Source organism: Xenopus laevis, chromosome 7L, assembly GCF_017654675.1.
Source record: "Xenopus laevis strain J_2021 chromosome 7L, Xenopus_laevis_v10.1, whole genome shotgun sequence".
Lineage (NCBI taxonomy): Eukaryota > Metazoa > Chordata > Amphibia > Anura > Pipidae > Xenopus > Xenopus laevis.
In genome coordinates, this window is record NC_054383.1 from 28,930,385 (window position 1) to 28,945,226 (window position 14,842).

General features: G+C 38.5%; 1 protein-coding gene across 1 annotated transcript in view; it reads left to right on the forward strand.

Moving 5' to 3' along the window:
- Window positions 1-11,851, forward strand: part of ubtd1.L (ubiquitin domain containing 1 L homeolog) — a 48,853-nt gene extending 37,002 nt beyond the window's left edge. The window contains exons 2-3 of the mRNA XM_018225260.2: window positions 6,645-6,872; window positions 8,140-11,851. Coding sequence (XP_018080749.1) covers window positions 6,645-6,872; window positions 8,140-8,525 — 614 coding nt within the window. The 3' untranslated portion in view covers window positions 8,526-11,851. The remainder of the gene's footprint in view (window positions 1-6,644; window positions 6,873-8,139) is intronic.
- Window positions 11,852-14,842: the final 2,991 nt, after the last annotated feature.

Below are 14,842 nucleotides of genomic sequence, written 5' to 3' on the forward strand. Positions count from 1 at the left end.
AGTAGGGGGCTTTATAACACTGGCCTTTGGCACTAAAGTGCATGTAGCTGTTTGTCAGGGATTAGCTATATTTAAAGAACAAATGTGCAGTGACTTAGAGTAAAAACCAGTGTGTTGTTTTTATCATGGATGCAAGTTCAGGTTTTTTTCTGCCTTTTTGTTTTTGTTATTCAAGGGGTTGTGAGTTAAGTATGATATAAAGAGTGCATCTTTTGCAATCGCTTTTAATTTCTTACGGTTTTTGAGTTATTTAGCTTTATTTATTCAGCAGCTCTCCAGTTTGCAATTTCAGCAATCTGGTTACTAGCAACCATGCATTGATTTAAATAAGAGAATGGAATAAGGAGAGGACATGAATAGAAAGAGGAGTAATAAAAAGTTGCAATAACAGTACAGTTGTAGTCTTAAAGAGTATTTGTTTTTAGATGAGGTCAGTGACCCTCATTTGAAAGCTGGAATGAGTCAGGAAAAGGCATTTTATTTAAAAAAAAAAAAAAAAAAAAAAAAGACCAACTGAACAGTTGTTTAGAATTGGTCATTCTGTAGCATACTAAAACGTAAAGGTGACCCATCCCTTTAATGTTATTACAATTACATTATATAGCGCTGACTTATTCCACAGCACCTTACAGCGATAAGCCTGTTAACATGCATTTACGTTCTTCTGTGGGTACTCATAGTGATGTGTGGGTTGATCCGAAACCGCACGCACCCTTCTTCTTCCCGATATTTATAACGCCATCCCACCGATGTCACATCAGAGACAGGGCAGGCGCACGCCTATAAACCCTAAGCAGGAAGCTGGCAGTGTAAGGTCGCAGGTGAGGAGAGCAGGCAGAAGTGCTCAACCCATGCAAGTACTCAGGATTACGGAGGTCCTAGAAGACACATTGTGGGAGTAATTTTCAGGCTCCTCTTACTGGTCCTACAATTTTAACTTTCACTTTTGGTCTTCTAAATTGTTGTCACTGTTCCAAGTGTATGCAAAACACCAAACGAACATGTTTTATTCTGTATGCCATAGAACTTGGGCCCACCGATCCCTTTCTTTGGGAACATTTGATTGACTAGGAGTACCATGGTCTGTAGTGCAACTTTCTGTGCAGTGGATACAGTGTGTGTAACTACCTTAATTAGAACAAGTAACACAGACATGTGCCCCGTACACAGGCCAATAAGCTGTCAATTTGTAGACTCAAGTCTATGGCCACCTTAATACAGAGATGTGGTCTAAGCGTGTGCAACAGCCACTGGAATTTGTAATTAATGTTCAGCCTGCAGGAATTAAGGGGCAACTGTATTGTTTGAATTAACATGATAGCTGAATGCAGGAACCCTTCCTTGCCTTGTGTTTCTGTTAAACCTCCTAAAGGAGAACTAAAGCCTAACTAAAAAAAGTAGGTAGAAATGTTCTACATGATGTTTTGTGCTTCTGTACCAGCCCAAGACAACCACAACCCTTTAGCAGTAAAGATCTGTGTCTCCAAAGATGCCCCAGTAGCGCCCCATCTTCTTTTCTGCTGATTCACTGCACATTTTCTGTGCTGCTGAGCTTAGGGACCAACTCACAACATACAGTACACATAGAATAGAAATGTCACAATATAAGGCTGATTAGTAATTATTAGAGATAATTACTACATGGCCGCACAGAAACCCGTGCAATTAGCATCAGAATTTAATAATCAGCCTTGTAGCATCAGCTTATATTACAGACAAACCTCATTTTCTGCTTGATAATTTGTGACAACCCCTAAGCTTAGCTTCTCAACAGCTGCTCAGAGCCCACTGAGCATGTGAGTGTCACAGACACTTTCCAAGATGGTAACCTCCTGTGACAAGTTTGAAGTCCTGGATCATTGCTGCTATTGACAACTGAAACGTAAGGCTGGTGCAATAAGTTCACTATATAAAATATGCCATTTTTAGCCCTATTCTTTTTTAGGGGTTAGTTCTCCTTTAAGAGCTATTTACTTATATATTCAAGTCTTCTTTCAACCAGTGGTTTTGTTACTGGGAAAGGCCAGGCAGTCCTCGTGCTCTTAGGAACCCTGCCAGGGAATTGCTCTGTCCTGTTTGTTATTTATAGTCTTCATTTGAAGCACAACAAACCCTAGGGCTTTGGGTCCATTTGCAAATGCATTTCTGGAGAACCCAAAGGACCCATGTTCTTATCAAACTTGCCAGAGGTGAAGGACGATCTTTGTACAAGGGGAAGTGATGCATGACTGCAGTGCCTTTTGCTGTTCATTATACCCTTGTTGCTTGCTTTTATACCCATTATCCCCCATTGCCCTTTTACAAGTAGAAGGCTTAATAATATTGGCCAGTAAACATATTTTATATATGTTCAAGTTAAAAGCAGACCAGTTGTCCTTTATAACTACATTTTGAATCGGTTGTCATTTTAATGGAACATTTTTTTCAATATAAAATGAATAATAAAAATGCTGATTATTTTTTTAATGCTAATCAAGGGGGAAGTGTGAATGGCACATTGCACCAGGTGTGGGTTCTGTCCATTGAGCCTGAATCATTGTCTCTTTAAAGGGTTAATATAAAATTAGGTTCAATTAAATAGGACTCATGTTGAAATATATTCTGCCTCTTTAATTAAGAAACATCCATTTTTTTTTACTTTGCTGCTTTGCACTGGTTGCAAGAAAAACAAACTTCAAATTTTACATAACATAAACCATTAAACAATAGTTACGTGTAGTGGGCCTATAACGTGTTTGAACACATGCTTGAGGGACATGTATTTAAAATGATGTATTTTCAATCGGAGGCCTCCAGTTGGACAGCCATGGGATAGACTAATGCTTCATAAAAGGGCCACCCTTAGATTCCACCCAGGTGGTATTTTGCCAGCCTAGCTGCAAGAAAAGACCAGACCACACTGAGCACGTGCACAGTCTTAGTCTTGCAAAGATGTTTAACGAAGTTACAAGATGGTGACCTCCTGTAGCCAACTTTGAAATCATAAATTATTTGTTTGACTAGTTCATGTTTATATTTAGTATACAAAATTCAGCATTTCTAGCCTTATTCTATTTTAGACTTTACATGCCCTTTAAAGGGGACCTGTCACCTAAAAAAAATATTCCAGATCCTATTTTATGACGTTAGTCAAGCAAAATTAACTCTAATTACACTGTATAAATTAATTTAATCTTGTTTCCTTCGGTCTGGGACTTCATAATTATAGCAAGGAGGCAGGAGCCATTTGTGGACACTGTTAAGTCCCAAGTCTTGTATCATCTCAGAATTTGGTTTGTGCACCAGAATGGGGGACCTGATGTCAATCCCCATGTCCTGGCTACACAACTAAATGGTAGAGAGGGGGGGGATGTGGGGAGAGCAGTTACATCTAGGAAGTGCTGAATGGAAAGTGAAAGTAATTGCCTGTCCCACCTCTATGCCTAAGGCATAGATGAGGGGCAGACAATATTTGATTGACAGCTGATATTTTGAAATGAGTTTAAAACATCTATGAATGCTTCAATAAAACTAGTTTGGATTTCATGTTTAATTTGAAAAGGACTTATTAAACAGCGTTTTATGTCTGGGTGACAGGTCCACTTTAAATAGTCCTGAATACTCCACAATTCCCACTCCCACCACAGCTGTCCCCCTGGACTTGCCCACTTTTCACCCTGTGATGTCAAAAACCATCCTCTGTGACATCACTCTCGCATCCCTTCCCCAAATGGCTGGTATAACACCCCCCGCAAAAGTGGCAAACCTACCCTGAGTCTGTTCACGGTGAAGTTTTAGGAACAAAAATAGTGTTAGGATAGTGAATAAACCCTATATACATAAAGCCAGTATACCAGTATGTGCACTATTACAAATTGAACTCTGATTTTATTAAATATTGTAATTTGTAAAACATCTAACTTAATGTTACTTATATAGGTAATAACCTACTCCCTACTGTAAAAGGGAAGGCTGTTGTGTTAAAAGTCATTGATAAGCACCATGATAAAGTATTGTACATTATTCTTTTATAATACACATCTTTAGACTCATGACATTAATCATTCCAAAGTAAAGTTGCAGGGTGCAGTATATGAATACATCTGTTAAACTCACTGTTGTGTTCATGGTTTTAAGTACAATTGTCCCCTAGTTGTCAGGCAGTTGCCTATGAAGATGCTGACATATATGCTGGATTTAGAATAGCAGTTTTATATTGCATATAACCAGCAATCCTATAAACAGGGCTGTGGAGTCATTACACAAATCCTTCGACGACTCAGTTTATGGTACCTCCAGAAAAAAGGAGAAAAGGCACAGGTTACATAGTACATAACCGATAAAACACCATTGTATTGGACAGGGCTTATCTGTTATCTGCTATGTAACCTGTGCCCTTTTTTTCCAACTTGAAAGGCTTTCCCCATGGCTACACAGCATCTTGTTTATATAAACTATACTAGTCTTTCTGAAGCAAACACACAGCTTCTCCCAGTGCATGCGAATAGTATATCATATGTTAATTACTTTAGAACACTTTAATTTTTGGTATTACTGGTCCTAATGTAATTTCCAAGTTGATTAAAAGAAGTTAAATACACAACATACAAGGCATTTTATCACTGCCAAAGCTCAAAAATATAAACCACATGCTTTGGAAATTCTACAACAAAATCAAAGACAAAACCAAACATAATTGAAAATCCTAAAACAACTTGTATATTAATTGAACTGGCATATAGCTGTAGAATAGCTGTTAACGCCACAAAAACATAACTTAAGCTTTTTGAAAAGTAAACATAATTTCAAGCAACTTGTAGACTTTTCATGATTTTTAACGGTTTCTGACGGTTTCCTAAGCCTAGCCGGCTACCCTGCTCTCCTGCTGATCTTTCAGACTACTTTGCTGAGCTGGCTGACTACTGTTACTTTGTATCAACAGCCATCTGTCCTCCGCCTGCATCCTCCAAACCCCACAATTCCCTGCACACATGATTTCCACATGGAAAGGAATATCACAGTGCAATGCATTGTGGGTTATGTAGTTCCTGCATGCTGTCTGTAAGCTGTGGAGAAGTTGTTACAATTTGTAACATCAGTGTTTTAGTCCCTCCTTCCTTGCCAGGATTTCAAATGATGCAGAAAGAGAAGAACTGTTTTATAAACAGCTGGATTTCAGCATAGAAAATGGCATTTATTCATACTTTTTGAAGAAACGGGTAACTGTGATGGATATATTAAATCAAAATGATCAAATTTTGTTTTGGAAGCCAGAGTTCCCCTTTAACTAAAGTATTGTTCTTAGAAACAGAATTGCTTCTGCCATATCCTTCTTCATAGAAGCGCTTAAATCTGATTTTATTATTTTCATTGCTTGTATATAAATTTATTAGGAGTCAGTACATTTTTGGCTGTCCGACTGGAGATACCTGAAATTGCTCCTGTTTGTGATTCTGCCTATGAGTACTGCATGCAGAAAGGCAACAAGAAATACATGCTCCATTTTATAAGCTTGGCCTTTATAAGATAATTGGCTTGCTTAGCCTGTTTGTAGCATTTTCACAGATATGTGTGATGCATCTTGGGCATATAGTTACCTTACTATATCCTAACCCCTTAATAGCCTCCCATATAACTTCTCCTATTGCTTGTAACATACCATGTCCAGCCCTAGCATATAAGAAATTGGTCGTAAGTAGTGCATTCAGTTGTGTTGTGTGTTCATGTTATTGTATATTAGAATATCAGTGAGGTGGGAGCACTCCCCTGTGGTTAATTACAAGAGTACAGTCTGAGAATGAGCAGGCTAACAACTGGGTTTGTTATGGTCACTTCTGGCTGGTTAATGGGTCAGTGATCAAGCTGCTAAATTGATGGGCATGAAGTGAACTCTAACTAGCCGGATAAATAGGGGCAACCGCTTGGCAGAAAGCATTTATATGGGAATTTATTGGGCATATGTGTGATTTTTTTTATTTTTTTTTTTCTCCTCCCCATCACCGATTTATTTACATGACTTTTAGAAATGAAAGGAGTTATTCAACAGCTCTCCAGTTTGCAGTGTCACTTGATAAGGAGCTGTTAAACATGTTGTGTTGTTGAATAAAGGCACTTTGCAGCAGAATCCCTGCACCTATTGGTATCATTACCCAATTACTGGCTTTATTGATTGTATTGCTCTGGACGGAAGCAAGGGTTCTTGATACCAGAATATAGAAGGAAGTTTATATTGACTTTCTGTTTGCAGTGTAAGCAGTCTGGCCGCTAGGGTCCAAATTACCCTATCAACCAGGCATTGATTTGAATAAGAGACTGTAATATGAATGAGAGGCCTGAATAGAAAGATGAGTAATAAAAATTAGCAATAACAATACATTTTACAGAACAAGTCGTGACCCCCATTTGAAAGCTGGAAAGAGTCCAAAGAAGGCAAAAAAATAAACTATAAAAAAAAATAAACAATTGAAAAGCTGCTAATTTTCCATAACATGCTAATTAACATAAATGTGAACTACCCCTTTAACAGTGCATGGCTTTTTATTTCTAATTCATTCAAATATATGAAAATATATGATTCCGATAATGTCCTGGAAGAATGCAGGCAGTCTTTTGCCTATAAGACTTCAGTACTGGCTTCAAGCTGACAACTCTTTATTTATTTTCAGGTCGCAACGAGCCATTAAAGAAAGAGAGGCCAAGATGGAAGAGCGACTACCCCATGACTGATGGACAATTGCGCAGCAAGCGGGACGAGTTCTGGGACACAGCACCTGCCTTTGAGGGCCAGAAGGAAATCTGGGATGCTTTGAAGGCGGCCGCCTTTGCAGTGGAAGCCAATGACCATGAGCTGGCTCAGGCTATTGTGGATGGTGCCAGTATTACTTTACCTCATGGTATGAACTACCATATATTATTATGGTTATTTTTTTTTTTTTTAATCTCTTTATTTGTAATGTCTGTCATGACATTAAACACATGACGAGTAAAGAGCCTCCATAGTCCTGGATATGGATTATTCTACACCCTCATATTCCTAACTTTTCAGTTGGTATTTATTTTGTATGGATTTGAATTACGGGTATGGGACCTGGAGTTTTTTCATAATTTGGATCTTCATACCTTAAAGGGATACTGTCATGCAAAAACATGTTTTTTCCAAAACACATCAGTTAATAGTGCTGCTCCTGATATCACTCCAACTTGCAGTAAAGAGTGATTGAAGTTTATCAGAGCAAAAGTCACATGACTGGGGGCAGCTGGGAAATTGACAATATGTCTAGCTCCATGTCAGATTTCAAAATTGAATATAAAAAAATCTGTTTGCTCTTTTGAAAAATGGATTTCAGTGCAGAATTCTGTTGGAGCAGCACTATTAACTGATGCATTTTGAAAAAAAACATGTTTTCCCATGACAGTATCCCTTTAAGTCTACTAGAAATCATGTAAACCTTAAATAAACCCAATAGGTTGGATTTTCTTCCAGTAAGGATTAAGTATATCTTAATTTGGATCAAGTACAAGATACTATTTTGCAGAGAAGTAAATCTTTAAAAAAAAAAAAAAAAGTTTATTTGGCTAAAATAGCATCCATGGGAGATGGATGGCCTTCCCATAATTCTGAGCTTTCTGGATAACTGGTTTCCAGATAGTGGATCCCATACCCGTAATAGTGCTCTGGATCTGCCTGTTGCCAGCCTAAAAAAATTGACTAAGAGTTTAATTTTGTTATTAGATAATTAGTTAATTATTTATTGTTTTCTTGTCGGGCCCTCTCCTATTCATCATCCAATCTGACTTTTCAACGATATGGTTGGTCGTATAGTGAAGTTCTAGCAACCAAATAATAGTTCTAATATCAAGTGTAACAATTGCAAAACAAAAATATAAATATTTTTGAAAAACTATGAATGGAGTCGAATTCCAAATTATGTCATAATGCTGGCTGTATTATTGTTAAAAATCAGGAACAATAGTTTTCCCCCATCAGAGGTGCAAGCTAATAAGAGTTTGCACTCCAGTTGGGGGGGAACAATAAGGTTTTGCCCCAGAAAATGTTTGTTTTGAGTGCTGTGCCACTGGAGAGAGCTCCTGGCATGGACGACCAGGTTTGGACATGAGTATTTAAATGGGTGTGACACTTTTTATCTGTTGTCATTTCAGGATCTCTAACAGAATGTTATGATGAACTTGGAACCCGCTACCAACTGCCGGTTTACTGCCTGGCTCCTCCTCTTAACCTTATCATGGAAAGAAGTGAGGAAGATGGAACAGAAGCTGTAGAACCAGCCCCCAACACCAGACGGGAATTCCAGCTTAAAGTCCGCCTCTCCACTGGGAAGGACGTTAAACTCAACGCCAGCATGCTGGATTCCATTGGCCAGCTGAAAAAGCAGCTGCACGCGGTGGAGGGCTTTGAACCTTGTTGGCAGCGCTGGTTTTTTTCTGGGAAACTTCTCACAGACAGAATGAAGCTCCAGGAGACAAAGATCCAGAAAGACTATGTGATACAAGTCATTGTTAACCAGCCACAAGAGACACAAAACTGAACTGGGACAATGCCCAGCAAATATGAATGTATGTTTCATTACAAGTACAATAGGAGGGTGAGGGAAAGGCTGGCTGCTAGGTCTTTATCTCCTTTCCTCATGTCCACCTTCCCAAGCATCAATCTCTTGCTGAGCGGGGACTGTATCGTGAAATTCAGGTGGCGAGGTGAATTAAGAAACCTTAATGCTGCACTATGTCTCCCTTAGTCTTTATTGCACACAGAATCCCCCTCAGTTTATTGTATGGCTGAGATTAATGGGCAGATACGCTCATCCCGAGTGTGGCATTGGGTGGGGGAAATTCTTTTTTTTTTTTTTTAATACAACATTTTCTGGGTTTACCTTTCAATACGGGGGTGGGGGAAGCCTTTGGCATTCCAAACTCTGGAGAACTACAGCTTCTAAAAGCCTTCTGCAGTAGGGGCTGCTAAGAGTTGAAGATGGGGCCCAAGAGGATTCAACTGCAGCAAATCACTTTTTTTCCCTCTACTCTCTAAAAGTCTAGCTCTACTTGCCAAGCCCCAGCTTAGACGATGTACCATGGACTTTTTTGGTTAATTTTTCAAATGTATCACAACGATAATACAGATTTATTACACATAATACTATACAGAGACACTATGCATTCACAAGCTACTTTTAGACTGGTGTCACTGCAGTCCCTTTTTGGTTTGATTTGGATAAGACCAGTGCCCAAGCATCTGCATGGATGGGGCCGGTGACCATGCATCTAGGTGTGATGTTAAAGAGCAGCAGGGAACACAGCATTCTTATTTTTATGATTGTCTTTAATTTAGCACCAAAGAACCCTGCTGTATTATGTGCTGGCCCCATGTAGCCATACCCATTGTTTTTGGTTTGGATCAAATTCTAGCAGTCAGGGCAGTGGCAGGGCAGTGGCACAGGTTATTTTTGGGTTTCTTGTCTTTGAGTAGCCAAGTGTACATGTGTCTAGCCTACATCATTTACAGTCACTAAAATGCAAAGTAATATCTGTAAGTCTATGCTTGACCGCATGCTAGAAGTTTTACATGCCGACGCATTTGGCAAGCATGTTTCTTTGGCTTGGCTTTGAGTGGGAGGCCCCAGTTGTAAAGCTAAAGGTAGGCAGTAACCACTATTTAGAGAAACTAGCACCTCCAATCTGTTCAGAGATGTTTTATTAGCGCTACAGATGAAAAGCCAGAAATTGTTTCAGTTCACAATTATTGGCTAACTCGTTTAGGGTGCCTGCATGCTCTTGGACATAGGCATAAAGCCCATCAGCATTCAGTAAGTTTTAAACCAATCCACTGCTTCCCTAATGTTGCTTATGCCAATTGGAAACAATGGTTCCACCATGTCTATAAGTAGGGTTTATTTTTCAGTGAAATACATTGATGGCCTGCGATCTGTGCCCAAAACACTCCTGTTTGTTAATCTCAGGGCTGGTTTGAAAAAATGTAATCCATGGGAATACACAATTCATATTATTCTACTGTGTAACAATTGTTTGATATTCTTAATATCTATACGAGGGATAGATATCCTCTGGCCCTCCAGCTGCTATCCATCTATTTCTCCTAGAATCCCATGCAAGCAGCAGGATGCTTAACCATAATTAACCTAGACTTGAAAGCACAATGGCTCTTTTTCCTTAACGGTGTACTTTGTACATGATACACTGGGTTTTATCATCTCAACAGACAATAAGTGGCCAAAGTATTGGACTGGAACTTCAAGAGGATGGGGTGGAATTGCACAATGACAGCCATTCTGCTTATATGGCCCAATCTGCAGATATGTGCTTAATGCAGCACCTTGTTGGCCAAGGTGTGCTGATTTGGCCCTTAGGCCCATGGTAGGATAAGAAGGGTTCCTGGGCAATGAGATTGGCATGATATTATATAAAGAGGCCAATGCTTCAATTTTAACAAAACAAAATGAAACCCAGTTAATCAATCTTGTCTTATTGAGTATGGCCATGAATAGTTGGTACAATTTGTAAGTCATAGTGTTATGAACACCCCCATCTTTTCCACTAATGGTTACACCTGCTTTCTTTATGGTGCCCTGGCACATGCAACTTTGTGTGTGTTTTTCCACTTAGTGCTGTGCCAGAAAACGGCTGCTGGAGGATTCTGGTATTGCCCTTAAACAGCTGGAGGTTCAGAGGTTTCTTATCCTTGGCCTACTATGGCAAGAGTGAATACTTAGTTTCGAAAATAGAGGATGCAAATGTTTCTCCCTCCATTTGCCTACATCCAGGCATACATATTTTTCTTTTAAACCTACCTTTGAATGGAATTTTATATCTTGTTTTAATCATTTTAACTGATCAAATGGTGTTGCCTCTAGAACAAAACAAAGGAAATGAGTAAGCAATAAGAAATCGAAATCTGTTTTAATGTCACATCTTGTGCACAGAGGGTGATAGGCCCTTCAGATGCTGCTCAATTACAACTCTGGATATTCCGTCGATGGGCGAAGGCTTGAATTGTTGGTGGAGAGTTGTAGTTCAGCGGCTGATGGAGGGGATGCGTACCCATTAACGTCTTATGATATTTTGAACAAGTAAGTAGATTCTCCAAGTCTTTTTATTAATGTGACTGGCTCAGGATGCTGGGCTAAAACTGTAGGGCCACCAGTTGTCCTTTTGTGTCTTAAACAAGGGCTCTTCTGCAGTGTCTGAAATTTAAGTTCCAGCATTGTCCAAGTTTATTGGAAAATCCTGGGACATTTAATTCAAAGAGGCAGAGTTTACAAATGTAAACATTGGTTTGTAATGTTATCCTGACTACTTTATAGATTTGGGATTAAAGGTTAAATCTACCTTGTTTTATAAGTGGTATTTTTTGCTTTAATTGTACATCATAAGGGGCATAGCTTATTTATACAGAAAATGAAGGGTGCCATCTACTTTTGGCCACTAGATGGTGTATTTGTTAACAGCCCAAGCTAAATAGCATATATGTATTCTGTGCATGCAATAAGCAGCGCTTACTTATCCCAAGAGAAAATAGATGCAAGATAAACCTTGCTTACAAATAAGTTATATTCCTCTTTTTATTGCGACAGGGCACAATAAAATGCACTGTGTGGTTCCAATGTGATGTATATCCACTAGCTGACCAGCAGCTGCCTGTATGCGCATTGGTTTTTTGTGATTCCATGCAAAGACAGATTCTGTTTCACTCTCCTCGTCTTGTTTGTAATCAACACTTTACGGTTTTTAGCAATACCTATTTATCTGCATTGTACCCCACAACAATAATACTTGAAAATGAGATGTTCATCTCCATGTTTCTCCGGATAAAATATTTGTAAATAAATCAATTCATACAGAACAAAGTGTTGAAATTGACTGATCTTTACATGTGAAAAAAGGCCAAAGGGACCCCATGAAATGAAGCCCACCAGGGTTTTTTTTTTTTTCCCAGTATCCCAATGGGCCAGGCCAACATAGTCTGTGAAAAATTTGGATGTCTTACAGTGATAGAACATTGTATTTCTAAGAAGTAGTTTGTTCTTCCTTATAAAACAAAGGTTTTCACACTTCACTTTTAATTTTAAGCCTATTGTATGTCTGATGCCTCCATAGCTGATTATACCGGTTACTGGTACAAAGCTACAGATTCACAAGTCACACTGATGTAGATCCAGGGGTATCTGGCACTCGCCAATTCAGCAAAAGAAATACTGTTGGAGGAAGACGTTTTTTTTAAAAAAAACACATCAGTTAATAGCGCTGTTCAGCAGAATTTTGAAACCTGTTTTTTTTTTTTTAAGAGAGCAACAGTTTTATTTTGTTTATAATTTTGAAATTTGCCATTGTGCTAGACATAGTATTTGTTTCCCAGGTGCCCCCAACCATGTGCTTGTGCTCTGATAAACTGCAGTCACTCTACTGATATTCTATTCTATCTATGTAGATAGATCATTTATTAAAGGATATGTGGCTTGCACTAAACCCTTTAAGATATTAGAAATCTCTATATGCCTGGGTGCTCCACAGAATATCTCTGACCAATTTGGTCTGAAGGAACCAGCTTTAGCCACAATGATCTTTTTGTATATAGTTGATTTGAGGATAACCTGTAGCATTATTGACACCAGGGGTACTGTTTCTAACTGCTTTGTAAGGCAGAGGAGTGCTACATGTGCATGGTATTCTCACCTGGGCCCTCACAGATAAGTGGAGAAAGGAACATCCAAGCTGCACTGTATATACTACAGAGTTACTATTACCTATACCGATATTGTATACAATAATACGTAACTCGCAGTGAAAAGAGGTTGAAAAGATAGCTCACCAAATGTGGAACACAGTCCAGGTATACCAGACCCAGACCCTTAGCAAGGGAAGCAGAAAAACATATATCCCAAAAAAGGGGATTGATGGTTCCATGTTAACCTTCAATTTATTTTTTTAGATGGATGAGATATATTAATTAGATTTTTGTTTTAAATCTTTTTTTTTTTTTGGTGACCTATGTCGTTTTCTTGATTGCCTTTACCGAGGAACAAATGATGGCAAGTAAAGAATGTGTATGTTCTCCAAATATGAATCTTGTACAGGTATGGGACCTGTTATCCAGACTGCTTGGCACCTGGGGTTTTTCAGATAAGATTTTTCTGTAATTTGGATCTTCATACCTTGTCTACTAGAAAATCATGTAAACATTAAATAACCCCAATAGGCTGGTTTTGCTTCCAATAAGGATAAATTAGATTTATCAAAATATGAGTTTAAATTTAGAGCTTAATAAATAGAAAATTCATCCATGTTGTATTTATTCCTATGGATGTTTTGAGTATTTATCAATGGGCAAAAGTTAGAACACACTATTTGATAAATACTCTTCTAAAATCCCATAGGCATGAATGAGTTTTTATTAAGGTCTAAACTCATATTTTGATAAATCTGCACTTAGTACAAGGTACTGTTTTATTAAAAATTTGGATTAAATGGAGTCTATAGGAGATGGCCTTCATGTAATTTGGATGACTGGACTGTAGAACAAGCAATGGAGCCTATTTTATAAGAAGAAAGAGATCTCATCTTCCTCTTTAGACTGCACTCATGGCAGGGGGTTGGAAGAAGTCCAAAGTCCTTGAAGTTCAACCCCTCCAAATGAAACCCAGTGCATATACAATACATACACCCACAAACACTATATACACGAATATCTATATTAATTGTAGATTTTATTATCACTATAACCTTGGATATTGTGCTTGTCCAAGAAAACATCCAAGCTCCTCTTAAAAGCATTAACAGAATCAGCCATCACAACACCATCCAGCAGTGCATTCCATAAACTCGCTGTCTTCACTGTAAAGAACCACCTACGTTGCTTCAAATGAAAGTTCTTTTTCCTCTAGTCTAAAGGGTGAACTCTGGTCAGATCCATTTTATGGGAAAATAGATCTCCTGTAAGCGGTCTAATGTAATTATAAAGTGTAATCATTTCCTTTCGCAAGCGCCTTTTTTCCAGAGAAAACAACCCCAACCTTGGCAGTCTATCCTCATAATTTAAATCTTCCATCCCCTTAACCAATTTAGTTGCACTTAGTCTCTGCACTCTCTCCAGCTCATTTATATCCCTCTTAAGGACTGGAGTCCAAAACTGCACTGCATACTCCAGATGAGGCCTTACCAGGGACCTATAAAGAGGCATAATTATGTTTTCATCCCTTGAGTTAATGCCCTTTTTTGCAAGACAGAACTTTATTTGCTTTAGTAGCCACAGAATGACACTGCCCAGAATTAGACAACCTGCTTTCTGCAAAAACACCTAGGTTCTTCTCACTTAAGGAAACCCCGACACACTGCCATTTAGTGTATAACTTGCATTTATATTATTTTTGCCAAAGTGCATAACCTGCATTTATCAACATTGAACCTCATTTTCCAGTTTGCTGCCCAGTTTTCTAATCTAGTCAAATCTCTCTGCTAAGTGGCAGCATCCTGCATGGAAGTTATAGTTCTGCACAATTTAGTATCAGCAAAAATATGAACTACTTTCAATGCCCACCTCCAGGTCATTAATAAACAAGTTAAAAAGCAAAGGACCAAGTACTGTGATACTCCACTGACAACACTGGAAAATGTTCCATTTACCACAATATATTGTAATGTATCCTTCAGCCAGTTCTCTATCCAAGTACAAATACTATGTTTCAGGCCAATATTCCTTAATTTTAACCATTACCCTTCTATGTGGTACTGTATTAAAAGCTTTAGCAAAGTCCAAGTAGATTACATCCACTGCCATTGCAGAGTCTGGGCTCCTGCTCACCTTCTAATAAAAGACAATTCATTTTGTATGATTTGA